Source organism: Dipodomys spectabilis, unplaced genomic scaffold (genome assembly GCF_019054845.1).
Source record: "Dipodomys spectabilis isolate Male_0828 unplaced genomic scaffold, ASM1905484v1 ptg000373l, whole genome shotgun sequence".
NCBI lineage: Eukaryota > Metazoa > Chordata > Mammalia > Rodentia > Heteromyidae > Dipodomys > Dipodomys spectabilis.
In genome coordinates, this window is record NW_024871050.1 from 1,185,092 (window position 1) to 1,200,000 (window position 14,909).

General features: G+C 39.2%; 1 protein-coding gene across 3 annotated transcripts in view; it reads right to left on the reverse strand.

Moving 5' to 3' along the window:
* The window catches only part of Orc2 (origin recognition complex subunit 2), a 51,813-nt gene that overhangs the window by 19,189 nt on the left and 17,715 nt on the right, over nt 1-14,909 (reverse strand). For all 3 annotated transcript variants that reach the window (XM_042666974.1, XM_042666976.1, XM_042666975.1), the window contains exons 8-11: nt 10,984-11,044; nt 8,436-8,629; nt 6,625-6,723; nt 194-303 (exon numbers count right to left, since the gene is read on the reverse strand). In XM_042666974.1, the coding sequence (XP_042522908.1) occupies nt 194-303; nt 6,625-6,723; nt 8,436-8,629; nt 10,984-11,044 (464 nt within the window). The remainder of the gene's footprint in view (nt 1-193; nt 304-6,624; nt 6,724-8,435; nt 8,630-10,983; nt 11,045-14,909) is intronic.

The window sequence follows — 14,909 nt, forward strand, 5'->3', positions numbered from 1 at the left end:
GCCTGGTATTAATCTTTACAAAACCAAAACTATACAGTTTCTGAGAAGAGTTATAAAAAGAGACTTGGGAAAATCTACTCAGTTAATTTTGAAGTTTACTACTGAGAGAAAACTTTATTAAACTATTTGGTTTCACATAAAGACACATATTATTCTCTATTTTAGAAGGGTTTGCAATGATAATAATACTTACTGTAACTGCAGCATCCACTTGTGAAATAATTTTTCATGTTGTTGATTTAATTGTTTAATTTCAGCAGAAAAGGAAGGAGAAAACTTGCTCAATAAGTTACGCAGAGTTTGCTTAAAAAAAGAAAATAGAAATCATTCTCAAAACAAGTACATCATATCAACCTCCTTAGAGGCTGAGGTAAGAAGAAGCTGAGCACATGTGAAACTCTGGGTTTATATCCCATTACAACAATAATAACCACAACACATACAAAAAAAAAAATCAAACCTACAAATCTGAAAAAAATGTAAAAGCTTAAAGGTTAATTTTTTAGTGTTTGAACTTAGGACCTCACATTTGCTTCACTGGCACTCTATTGCTGAACCACCCACCACCAATTCCATTTTTATATAGTGGGTTTTTTGTTTTTGTTTTTTTTAAAGGGGCTGGGAAGGTGGCTCAGTGGTAGAGCACTTGCCTTGCATGCATGAGGCCCTGGGTTCGATTCCTCAGCACCACATAAGCAAAAAAAAAAAAAAGCTGGAAGTGGCGCTGTGGCTCAAGTGGTAGAGCGCTAGCCTTGAGCTGAAGAGCTGAGGGACAGCGCCCAGGCCCAGAGTTCAGGCCCCACAACTGGACCCCCCCCCCCAAATAAAAGAACTGGGGGACAGCGTCGAGCCGCCCCTTTCCTGTTTTTTTTTTTAAAGATAGGGTCTTGCCAGGTTCTGGTGGCTCACACCTATAATCCTAACTACTCAGGAGGCTGAGATCTGAAGCCTACTCAGGCAGGAAAGTCTATGAGATTCTTATCACCAATTAACCACCAGAAAACCAGAAATGGCACTGTGGACCAAAGTGGTAGAACGCTAGCCTTGAGCAAAAAAACCTTAAGGACAGCACCCAGGCCCTGAGTTCAAGCCTCATGACCATTTAAAAAAAAAAAAAAAAGCACAGGATCTCATTTCCTGTCTGGGTACACACCTGGACTGTGATCCTCCTGCTTTAGGTTTCCTATAGTTGCTGAGATCACAGGTGTACACCACTGCATACAGTTTCTCTCCATGAAGATTCAGTATCATGGACTTTTCTGTCCAGCCTGGCCTGGAACTGAGATCTTGACCTCAGCTTCATACATAACTTGGGAAGACAGACATATACCACTGTACCCAGCTATGGGTTGAAAAAGTCTTGTCTCAAATCATGATCCTCCCATGATTAGCGTTCTAAGTAATTAGCATTATAGATGTAAAACCAACAGTACTCAGTTTAACTCAATTTTTTTTTTAGGGGAGGGGTACCATTCTGGGGTTTGAATTCAATCTTTTTTTTTTTTGGTCAGGGCTTCATGCATGCGGGGCAAGCACTCTTCCACTAAACCACCTTCCCAGCCCACACATTAATTACTAACAGTTCTTTTTTTTTTTTTTTTGTAGGTCATGGGGCTTGAACTCTGGGCTTGGGCGCTGTCCCTCAGCTCTTCAGCTCAAGGCGAGCGCTCTACCACTTGAGCTACAGGGCCACTTCTGGTTTTCTGGTAGTTTATTGGAGATAGGAGTCTCACGGTCTCTCCTGCCCGGGCTGGCTTTGAAGCGCGATCCTCAGATCTCAGCCTCCTGAGTAGCTAGGATTACAGGCGTGAGCCACCAGCGCCCGGCTTTTTTTTTTTTTTTTTTTTTTAACTGAGATTTATTTTCCATTTATTTTTCCACATAGATAATCTTGGTACAATTTTTTTGTTTTGTTTTTTGTTTTTGGGTCCAGTCATGGGGCCTGAACTCTAGGTCTGGGCGCTGTCCTTCAGCTCTTCAACTCAAGGTGAGTGCTCTACCACTTGAGCCACAGCACCACTTCCAGCTTTTTTTTTCTGCTTATGTGGTGCTGAGGAATGGAACCCAGGGCCATGCATGCAAGGCAAGCGCTCTACCACTGAGCCACCTTCCAAGCCCTCTTGGTACAATTAATGCCATGCCCAAAGAACATTTAATCCTCTGCCTTGGCAAAAAGAGAATTCAGAACTATGTATCAGTAACACTGCTAAGTAGTTTAGTGTTTAAAAATCTATCAACCTTTCTGATATTTAGAGACTTGAAAAAGCAGAGAAAGCACTAATATCATTTCTAGTTGTTCTTTATACTGAATTATCTAATCTTATTTACTTGAATATGAACTCTGGAATGATATTCTCTCTTTTTTTTTTTTGGGGGGGGGGGGGGAGGGTTCCGGTTGTGGGACCTGAACTCTGGGCCTGGGCACTGTCCCTCAGCTCTTCAGCTCAAGGCTAGTGCTCTACCACTTGAGCCACAGCGCCACTTCCAGCTTTTTTCTTTTTGCTTATGTGGTGCTGGGGAATCGAACCCAGGGCCTCAGGCATGCAAGGCAAGCGTTCTACCACTGAGCCACCTTTCCAGCCCCTGATATTCTCTTTTATGCATTTCCATTTCAAACATTTGTATTTATGGAGCTATCCTCAATATTTACCCACTCTTTGGTCCCTCGCACTAAATGGATTTACTTACTTCCCACTGACTTTCTTTTCAGCCATGAGATTTATTGTGGCCACAAGAATGAAGCAAAAGTAAGTGCCTGTGTTTCAAGCCTAGGCTTTAAGATGTCATGTGTTAACAAGGTGCAGGTGGCTCATGCTAATCCTGGTTACTCAGGAGGCTGAGATCTAAGGATTTCAAAGGTCCAAGCAGTCTAGGCAGGAAAGTCCATAAGACTCTATACCCAATTAACTAACAAAAATCCTAAACTTAAAAAGTGACTCAAGTGGTAGAATACGAGTATGAGGCCCCAAGTTTAAGCACCAATATCACACACAGACACAGAAACACACACACACACACACACACACACACACACACACACACACACACACACACACACACACACACACACACACACACACACACACACACACACACACACACACACACAGAGTCATATGTTTTCTCACTTCTCAAAAGCTTTAGCAACAAGAACATGCCTCAGTAGACCCCACAGATCCAATGAGGAAGAGAGAACAAGGAACAAATCCTACATCAGCCAACTTCCGAACATTAGAATAAATGCTTTATGACTTAATGTATTGGTAAGCTATGCTATGTCCACAATCAATAAAAGGCCTTCCCTTCCTTCATATGGCTAACAAGTATTGCTTTCATTTTGAGATTTTTGCCTGTATTTTGCCTATTTTGACCCTATTTTTCTACCTATATTTGCCTATTTTGACCCTAGATTCATTTACTCATCTTCCACTATGACAATATAAAAATGTATGCTCTAGACAAACATTAGTGTGATATTTTTTGTGTATGTGAACCAGTACTGAGGTCATGAACTCAGGGCTTGGGCGCTGTCTCCTAGATTTTTCCCCTCAAGGTTGGTGCTCTACCACGTGAACCAAATCTCCACTTCTGGATTTTATGATTATGATAAAAATTCTCTTGGATTTTTCTGTCCAGGCTGGCTTTGAACCATGATCCTAGGGCCTCACCCTCTTGAGTAGTTAGGATAACAGGTGTGAGTGACTGGCTCCTAGATCATTAGTGTCATTTTGTTCTTGGAACAACTTGGCTTTCTACCAGCATTTCTGATTTTTTTTTTTTTTGTCAGTTGTGGGGCTTGAACTCTGGGTCTGGGCACTGTGCCTGAGCTCTTCAGCTCAAGGTGAGCATTCTACCATTTGAGCCACAGCGTCACTTTTGGTTTTCTGGTGGTTAATTGGCGATAAGAGTCTCAGGGACTTTCCTGCCAGAGATGGTTTTGAACCGTGATCCTCAGATCTCAGCCTCTTGAGTAGCTAGGATTACAGCCATGAGCCACTGGCACCCAGCTTGATTTGTTTTTTTTAGCCAATGAACCAAGTGACACAACCTAATCACCAATAAAACACAGTAAGTCATAAAGCTTGACTGATTATTCTCTTTCTTATGTCTCAAAAACTGTCAAAAGTTCTATGCACTAAAACCTGCTTTGAAGAGTATAGGTTGAGACATCCCTAATCCAAAAATTGAAAATTTGGAATGTTCCAAAATCCAAAAATTCCTGTGCTGAAATAATGCCACAAGTGGAAAATTCCACACCTTATACCAAATAAAAAGAAAGCAAACTGAAAATATTATATAAATCTATATGCAGGGCTGGGAAGGTGGCTCAGTGGTAGAGCACTTGCCTTGCATGCTTGAGGCCCAGGGTCGATTCCTCAGCACCACATAAGCAGAAAAAAAAAAAAAAAAAAGCTGGAAGTGGCGCTGTGGCTCAAGTGGTAGAGCACTAGCCTTGAGCTGAAGAGCTGAGGGACAGCGCCCAGGCCCAGAGTTCAGGCCCCACGACCAGACCCCCCCCCCCAAAAAAAAATCTATATGCTCATGGTATATATAAAACATCAATGATTTTTTGTTTAGACTTGTACCTGGCTCATCCCCAACATATCTCATTATATATACAAATATTTTAAAATCTAAAAGCAAAAAATAAAAATCCATCCCATGGGGAAAAAGGAACCCCATAGCACTGCTGGTGAGAATGTAAACTAGTACAACCACTCAGGACAGCATTCTGGAGGTTCTTCAGAAGACTAAACACAAATCTTCCCTATCACCCAGCCATATAACCCCTGGGCATCTACCTAGAACATCACAAGCCAGAATACCATAAAGACACTTGCACATCCATGCTGCACTATTCACAAAAGTCAAGTTGTGGCAACAGCCCAGATAACCTATAATAGATAAGTGGATCCAAAAAAATGTGCTACCAATACACAACTGAATTTCACACAGGCGTTAAAAAGAATAATGTCATTTGCAGGGAAATGGATGGATCTAGAACGAATCATGTTAAGTAAGGTAAGCCATGCTCAGAGAGACAGACAGCACATGTTTTCTCTCTTGCAGACACTAGATCTAATATACAACAGAATATGGTAAATTCTACTCTAGACATTCACACATAGTGAGACCAAAGGATACCCTTAGGAGAGGAACACAAAGATGCAATGCCTATGCGCATTGGATCATATAAAATAGTATTTATCAAGGGCTGGGAAGGTGGCTCAGTGGTAGAGCGCTTGCCTTGCATGCCTGAGGCCCTGGGTTCAATTCCTCAGAACCACATAAGCAAAAGAAAAAAGCCAGAAGTGGCGCTGTGGCTCAAGTGGTAGAGCGCTAGCCTTGAGCTGAAGAGCTGAGGGACAGCGCCCAGGTCCAGAGTTCAGGCCCCATGACCGGACCCTCCCCCAAAAAAATAGTATTTATCAAAATAACTCCAGGACATGAAAACAGAGGGGTTTTTTCCTTTTTTCTTTCTTTTTATCTTGTTTCTTCATTTATCAGTCTTTGGGAAGGTAAGGAGTGGATGGCACAGAAATGGAGGGAAAAAGGGTGAACAAACGCAGCAGTGGCACTCATTAAACACTATGTTGAAAATCAACTCTACAACTTGCAGGTAGGAATGGGAGGGAAAAACTGGGAGAGTAAGGGAAGGGGTGACATTGTTTAAAAAAGAAGTGTACTCATTACCTGATTTATGAAACTGTATCCCTTCTGTACATCACCTTTATACTAATAAAAAAAAATCCAGCCCAAATCTGAAACACTTCTGGCCCCAAACATTTTACATAATGGATGATAAATCATAATAGTAAAATGTTGGTAATCTTTGAGTCAGTAGCAATCTCTTCTTGACTTAGATACTTTTTCACTCAGAGAGGTCTTAGGTAAAGTGTCCATCCAAACTCTACCAAGTGGGCTGGGAAGGTGGCTCAGTGGTAATGCCTTACATGCATGAAGCCCTGGTTTGGGTTCCTCAGCACCACATAAGCAGAAAAAGCCGGAAGTAGCACTGTGGCTCAAGTGGTAGAGTGCTAGCCTTGAGCTGGAGAGCTGAGGGACAGTGCCCAGGCCCAGAGTTCAAGTCCCACGACTGGCAAAAAAAAAAACAAACCAACCCTCTAACAAGTGTAGTTGTATGATATGTTTTTGTAAAATGAGCTACTAGATACATAGTACAAAGCAATCTTGTTGCCCTACTGCCTAGGCAACATTTCCATAGCATCATCAAGAACATCTGCTACTTTTTGAAAAGCTTTTAACAAAGAAAGTCAGGTTTCAGGCTTTATTTTTTAATAACCGTAAGGTTCAATGAATATGTGGGTAAAATGAATAACAGGAGACTAATGGTACATGGGCACCATCAAGGAAATATGAAGGTTATTAAAAATCTGGAAGAAATAAAACTATACTAAGAGAAAAAAATGTTTTATCAAATAAAATTTTACCCCCACAAATTATTTACCACTTAATAATAAATAAGCAATAATTACATTACATTAATTTATGTTTTATTTGGTCAAAGCAATAATTCTGCTTATATACACTTATGCTTGTTGCTAATGTAGTATATTTTATAGGCCATGAGAAAAATTTGAAAGTTACAGCTTTGTTACATACCTGATCCAATTTAGGTCTTTTTAGTTTCTGCAGCGTTTTATCTGAGGTTAAAACTTTTGAACTGCTATGAGCTTCAAAATATTCTTCCACTAAGTCACTCTGAAAGTAGACAGAAGAGTATAGTCAGCTCTAAAGAATCTCAAATAAGCTGAGCTCTGGTGGTTCACACCTGTAATCCTGGCTACTCAGGAGGCTGAGATCTGAGGATCGCAGTTCAAAGCCAGCCCAGGCAGAAAAGGCCCAAGAGACTTTTGTCTCCAATTAAGCACTCAAAAACCAGAAGTGGAGTTGTGGCTCAAGTGGTAAAGCACTAGCCTTGAGCACAAAGAGGCTTAGGGACAGTGACCACGCCCTGAATTCAAACCTAACAACTGACAAAAAAAAGTCTCTCAAGGGATTGGGAATGTGGCTTTGTGGTAGAGTGCTTGCGTAGAATGCCTGAGGCCCTGTATTTGAATCCTTGGTACCACATAAATAAAGTAAAAAAATTGAAAAAAGTCTCTCAAATATTTGTAATCCACCAAAATTAGACAGTGAGCTGGGCTCTGGTGGCTCATACCTATAATCTAAATTACTCGAAGGTCTGATGAGCATGGCTTTATGCCAACCCAAGCAGGAAAGTTAATGAGACTCTGATAATATTGGACATATGCAATTAATCAACAAAAAGCTGGAAGCAGAATTATGGCTCAAATGGTAGAATGCCAGCTTTGTACAGAAAAACTAAGGGACAACACCTAGGTCCTGAGTTCAAGCCCAAGCCCTAGTACTGATACACATGTGTGCACATGCACGTACACATACCCGATTGCGCACATACACTTTAGATACTGATATCAGTATAGAATAGCATATGTCAAATTCTTTGTTGTTGAGTTGGAGATTGTGTTTCAGTATGTTGCACAGGCTAGTCTCAAACTTGTGAGTTCAAGTGTCACTCTTTTTTTTTTTTTGTCAGTCATGGGGCTTGAATGTAGCATATATGCTGCTAAAGCTGTTCCAAAGCTTTATAGAAACACCAGGATAATTAGCCAGGCTACCTGCAATATTTTTTCAAACAGTTCAACAAGGATCAGTAGTCATATCATGTATTAGTTACACTGACCCAAACATATCAACAAAGTCAACAAAATTGTACAAAACCAGATAGGCTGAGAAGTCTTGCCATCAATTATCCAACTAATATTTAAAAGTTCATTGTTGTACAACTGAATTGGATTATCACGTTTAGTATATTATGGCACTGATTAATGAATATGGAAATAGATGAGGAGAGAAAGAAAACTCAAAGAGAAACAAACATGGGAATTTATAAGTAAGGATGAGAAAATCTAGAAAAGTGAAGAAAAAGACTATGTTAATCCATTTTGTAGCTTATTTTTAGTGTAGCCTATCTTACAGATATTATTAAAATCACTCTCATCTATGTGTATCTGATCATACAAAATAGGATGTATTGATATGACCTCCAGGAAATGGAAACAAGAGGTTTATTTTCTTGTTGTTGTTTTAATTTTCTTTTCTTTTTGTCTTATTTGTTCATCTATATGTTTTTGGGAGTGTAAGGAGAAGGACAGAAATGGAGACAAAGGATAAACAAATCACTAGATACTATGTTGAAAATGAACCATACAATTGATAGGTAGGAATTGGAGGGGAAACAGAGACAGTGACAGGGAAAAAGTGACAATGTCCAAAAAGAATGTACTCTTTACCTGCCTTATCTAACTACAACCCCTCTGTACATTACCATTATAATAATAACAAAAAACAATACAAACAAAAAAACAATAAATCACTCTTTTGCTTACTGTTTTCTCTCTCTTCATTTTCTTAGGAGGTGTTCCTTTGCAAACGGTTTCTGAAACTACTCTAGTCTGAGCTTGAAGCTTTTGGCAGAACATGACCGAATTAGTGTCTTCTTCACATTCCTTTGCAACGCCTTCACCGTCCTCCGAGTTGGAAGCAGAATAGTCACTTTCACTGTCAGAATTAGACTTTGACACTGTGGAAGAGAAAAGCAACTGGGAGATTTGACCGTTTGACAAAAGAGTCATAATGGAGTAACAAAGAGTGTGGGCTTAGACGTATGTCTTTTAATTCTAGTTTTGTCATTGTTTACTTAGAGCTACTTACACAAATTCTCTGAACACCATTTTCCTCATCTTATTAAATGAGGCTAGTTGGAGCTAATTTAATAAGCCCTTGGGAAGATTACATATATTGAAATATTCCTAAGGCAACTAATAAAACATGACATATAGGACCTGTAGTAGAAACTGTCAACCATACCTACTATTCATGCTCATTGGCCATGTGCCCACCCTACAGAGTAATTATGGTAATCATCTTTCCTCTCTGCTAGCCTTCCTTGCTATTAGGTTGGCTGTGTAACCAATGAGATTTGAAGGGAAATTTGTTGAAAGCTTCTGGGCAAGATTTTCTTCACTTATGGAAGGAAATCCCTTTTTTTATCCATAATTTAAAGCTACTGAAGTTATTCTTCAGTATGAGATATACAGACAAAAAATTAAATTGCTCAGTCGCTACATCAACCATGGAACTTGTACTTCTAGATTTTTGTAGTGACATAAGTTGCTTAAATGTCCACAGTTTAAGCCATTACTGTAGGATTTTCTATTGCTGTCTACCAAAAGTGTCATCCTAACTGGTACAGTATTCAATAAACAGAACTAGTATATACTATTAATATATACATATACTACTCCATACCATAATTGATTCAAGAACTATATTTTCAAGGAAATCACAAGCATTCTCACCGCCTAGTCAAAAACAATAAAGTTAGTTTTATACTTACCAAATAAAGATATAACCTATTTTATACTGAAGAGAAATGCAACTCAAGGAAAGCTACCTTTTTTTTCCTTTTTAAATGTGTGCTGGTTCTAGGGTTGAACTCAGAGGCTGGGTACTGTGCTTTTTTGCTCAAGGCTAGTGCTCTACCACTTGAAACACAAACTCCACTTCTGGCTTTCTGGTGGTTGATTGGAGATAAGAATCGCATAGACTTTCTTTCCTGGGCTACCTTCAAATCTCAGAGCCTCCTAAGTAGCTAGGATTACAGGTATGAATCACCAGCTTAAAGTTAGCTTTCAAAATATTAGTGAAATAACTTTAACCAAATCAGTACATTTATTTTTAATAATGGATGATTCCCAAAGCATTATACAAAGCCAACATACTACAAATACATAATTTTTTTTAAAAAGTCTTCATTTTGTAGTCCTACATAGATTAGTGGTTTCCAATTTGCACTGATGTTACTCATTGCGTATGCGTGGGTTAAGAGCAGCAGCAGATACCAGAAAACGTCTCTTATTTATATGTAGATGTAGGTATATATATTTGGCAGTGACTGAGAAGGAAGTATTTCCCTTCTTTCTAAAGAGCATTCTTCTTTGGAGTAAGGAGAAAATAGAGAAAATACAGGACACAAGCTATGTTTCAAATGAAATAGTAATAATGATAATTGCAATATATTACCTTTTATTACTTCTGATCATTCAGCATTATTGTTTTGATACTTATAAAAATGGAATATGAGCTCTATAAAATCCAAATTTTACAAAGCAAGAGTAAGAGTATGAAGACTATTCTAAATTAGATGACAGTTGTTACCAAACAACACCTAAAAAAAGGATTGGATCTTTCTGAAATATAAGAGCCAATAAGTCATTTGCCCTGAAACCAACTACTCAAACATTTGAAGCTATTTGTATCCTCCCAAAAGGCAAGATCCATGTCTCTGTATTTGACTTTCACTAGCATTTAGTACAATTCTGAATATTTTTTGTATTATAAAGCAAAAGAAACACTTCCAAGGTGTCTCAAAACAAACTAAAGTTATGTTATTTTGTTAGAGAGATATTTTAACTGAACTCAATATTCGCTCCATTCAATGTGAAAGGTGTTAAATTTTTTAATTAAAAATATTAAATAAAAGCCTACAGTCCTCCCCTTAAAGAATGTAGGAATTTGAGAACATGAACACATCTTTTCTTTCATGAAAAGAATAACAAGAATGACAACAAGCAATTATAATGATTATAACAATAAAAGACAGTAACTAACTTATCTGTTAGGCTTGTACCAAGATCCAAGTCTATATGGGGCATGTCTGATGTCCTTTACTTCAATTGGTCCTCAAAACAATTCTGGAATTGGTACCATTAATATGCCTAATGTACAGATGGAACAACTGAGGCACAGGGAGGACCTAGAAGTGGCAGGCCAAAGATTAAATTCTAAGCAGTTCAACAACCTGTGTACTTAACCATTGTGGACCCTAGTTCAAGGTTACTTTTATAAAGACTTCACATAAAAAGAAATACATACCTATTAATCTTTTTCTTAGATTATGAGGTGGTGTTGAGAGAAATTCCTTTTTGTCATTGTTCTGTTTAACAATAAAAAGCATAATAAACAAAAAATACTACAATGGAAGTTAATGACCTGTGAGAAAAAGGCTAACAAAGAAAAACATTTGCTTTCAATAGACAACATTAGAACTAGATGAGCCAATTTCTAAAACCAGAAGATGCCAAATGAATTTGCTGAAACAAAGTGTACAACAAAAACATTGTATAGAAAAGTATTTCTAGAAATTGAATTCCAGACATTTGTAAAGTAAGTGTGTACTTTTTTAACTTTCTACAAAATATGAAGTGTCACAGAAAACTTAAATATTACTAGAATTTTAACATATAAATCTGTCTACTATTTTGTATGTTAATTTCTCAGTCATGGGGCTTGAACTCAGGGCCTGGGCATTGTCTCTGGGCTCTTTTGTTCAAAGCAAGTGCTCTAACACTTTGACCATCAGCTGTACTTCTGGTCTTTAGGTGGTTAACTGGAGATAAGAGTCTTACAGATTTTCCTGGCTGGGCTAGCTTCAAATCTCCATCCTCCGATCTCAGCCTCCTGAGTAGCTAAGGCTGCAAGTATGAGCCACCAGTACCTGGCTTACACATTTCTTTTCTGTTTTTTTCTTTTTTTCCCTTTTTTGTTTTTGCCAGTCCTGGGGCTTGAACTCTGGGCCTATACATTGTCCATGAGCTTCTTTTAGCTCAAGGCTAGAATATTACTATTTGAGCCATAGCGCCACTTCTGGCATTTTCTGTGTATGTGGTACTGAGGAATCAAACCCAGGGCTTCATGCATGCAGGGCAAGCACTCTTCCACTAAACCACCTTCCCAGCCCACACATTACTAACAGTTCTTATAAAAATAAAAATATTGGGCTGGGAAGGTGGCTCAGTGGTAAAGCACTTGCCTTGCATGCTTGAAGCCCTAGGTTCGATTCCTCAGCACCACATAAGCAGAAAAAAAAAGCCAGAAGTGGCACTGTGGCTCAAGTAGTACTGAGTGCTAGCCTTGAGCTGAAGAGCTGAGGGACAGCGCCCAGGCTCTGAGTTCAGGCCCCTCGACCAGACCCTAAATAAATAAATAAATGTATTATTTGGGGATTCTTTTGTACTTAGGTCTGCAGTCTTACAATTTGGTGAACTCAAATTTCACATGAGTTGGTCTTTTACCAATGAAATTATAAAGTATATTATACTATGTTTCAACAATTTTTCTTGATGATTCTATGGGTTGAACTAGGATTTTTTGCCTGGTAAGAATATGTTCTACCACTGAGGTACATTACAGTTCCAGCCCATATAACAAACTCCTTTTCATCAAAATTCTTAAAGTTTTCTACATCTCTTCATTTTGATCCACTTTACACGTGTATATATAAAATTGAAAATTATTACAATGAAATAATATTTACCATACAGAAACTTTATACACTCTTATTGTCGGTCATGGGGCTTGAACTCTGGGCCTGAGCTCTGTCCCTCAGCTCTTCAGCTCAAGGCTAGCACTCTACCACTTGAGCTACAGCGCCACTTCCAGTTTCCTGGTGGTTTTTATTGGAAGTAAGAGTTTCACGAACTTTCCTGCCCTGGCTGGCTTTGAACTGTGATCCTCAGATCTTAGCCTCCTGAGTAGCTAGGATTACAGGTGTGAGCCACCGGTGCCCCGCTTATACTCTATTTCTTTATTTTCTTTTTTTGTTTTTGTTAGCAGTGGGGCTTGAAATCCAGGCCTGAGTATTGTCCCTGAGCTCTTCAGCTCAAAGTGAACACTCTACCACTTTGAGCCACAGCTCCACTTCCATTTTTCTGTTGTATTTTTAGAGATCAGAGTCTCATAGACTTTTCTTGCGGGGGCTAGCTTTGAAATGTGATCCACAGGGCTGGGAAGGTGACTCAGTGGTAGAGCACTTGTCTTGCATGCATGAGGTCCTGGGTTCGATTCCTCAGCACCATATAAGCAGGAAAAAAAAAAAGCCGAAAGGGCGCTGTGGCTCAAGTGGTAGAGTGCTAGCCTTGAGCTGAAGAGCTGAGGGACAGCGCCCAGGCCCAGAGTTCAGGCCCCAAGACCGGACCCAAAAAAAAAAAAAAGAAATATGATCCACAAATCTCAGTAGACAGGAGTAGATAGGAATACAGGTGTGAGCTACCAGTGCCTGCTTCTTCAGAATACAGGTATGTCCTACTAAACTGATTTGCAAATTCAGAATAAACATATCAAAATAAATTTTTGCCTTCAAAAATACTACTTCCTTGATTGCTGCTGGAAATTTCTGCCAACTTTGTACATTTACAGTATGTTCATTTGAGCCAACTGTTTTCCCACAAGGACAAAACCATATTCTCTAAGGTAAACAGTTTGTTCATCTTATCAGGATAAGATGAAATACATCTTCACCAAGTTGTACTTTAATCATCTTTTCTGTGACCACCAACTGGAAAATATCATGTCCCCAACTTTGTACAAAATCAACCACCTCTCCATCTTGAAATAAACACCACTTAAAGAGGTTGAGGTTTAGCTACTTATCCAGTCAAATGGTTAGATCACTTAAGCTCTGATTAAGTCCTACACAGACTCTCTCTTGACCTGCCTTTTCTAAAACAGCACACTAAGACCCTGTCATGGTGATGTCTCTTATTGTGGCAGATAGCTGTTATCAATGAATTTTTAAAAAATCTTCTCCTGAGGAGTTGGCATGATCTAACTGAAGACATGATTGATCAGACAACATGAAAAATAATGTTCTAATATACCTCCGTTCCTGCTTGGATTATAATAATTCTTTAACAGTGATACAACATATGAGACACAACAAAGAAAAAATGGATTATTAAAGGCATGTCTAATTTTTATACCTATACTTGTCTAAATAGTGCATTATTGACAAGGCTAAAATCAGTCTTGAAAGTCAATACTTAACTTCTTACCTTAAGGGTTTTCCTTAGCTAAGCCCTAACATGTCAGAATCCATACTTATAAGGCCTGAATACATCACTGACATACCCAATGCTGGGGATGCCTCCTGACCATCTGGGCTTGCTCTTATCTAGGCAAGAACACTTGACAAGGCAGAGTGAAAAATAAAATCACTAACACAAAAGGAAGGAAGTAACTGCCAAGTTATTTTAGCTACCTTGAAATTCATCTATCTCAATGAACTTAGTTTCAAATATAAATAATAAAAGGATTGAGAATTAACTTAATGGGGCAATTCTTTGTTTGTTTTTTTGGGTCCGGTCGTGGGGCCTGAACTCTGGGCCTGGGCGCTGTCCCTCAGCTCTTCAGCTCAAGGCTAGTGCTCTACCACTTGAGCCATAGCGCCACTTCCGGCTTTTTTCTTTTTGCTTATGTGATGCTGAGGAATCGAACCCAGGGCCTCATGCATGCAAGGCAAGAACTCTACCACTGAGCCACCTTCCCAGCCTTAATGGGGCAATTCTTAAAAACAAAAAACAAAAAACAAAGCTGGGTGCCAGTGGCTCATGCCCGTAATCCTAGCTATTCAGGAGACCGAGAGCTGAGGATCATGGTTCAAAGCCAGCCCAGGCAGGAAAGTCCATGAACCTCTTATCTCCAATTAACCACTAGAAAACTGGAAGTGGCACTGTGCCTCAAGCAGTAGAGTGCTGGCCTTGAGCTGAATAGCACAGGGACAATGCCCAAGTCCAGAGTTCAAGCCCCATGACCGGGAAAAAAAAAACAAACAACTAACTAACACTATACTCTTTAAAACAAACAAAACTAGAGCCAGGCACTGGTGGTTCATTCCTATAATCCTAGCTACTCAGGAGATGCTGAGATATGAAGCCAGCCCAGGCAATAAAGTCATGAGACCCTACTTGGAAAAAGCCAAAGTGGCCCTGAGGCTCAAGTGGTAGAGCTCTAGCCCTGAGCAC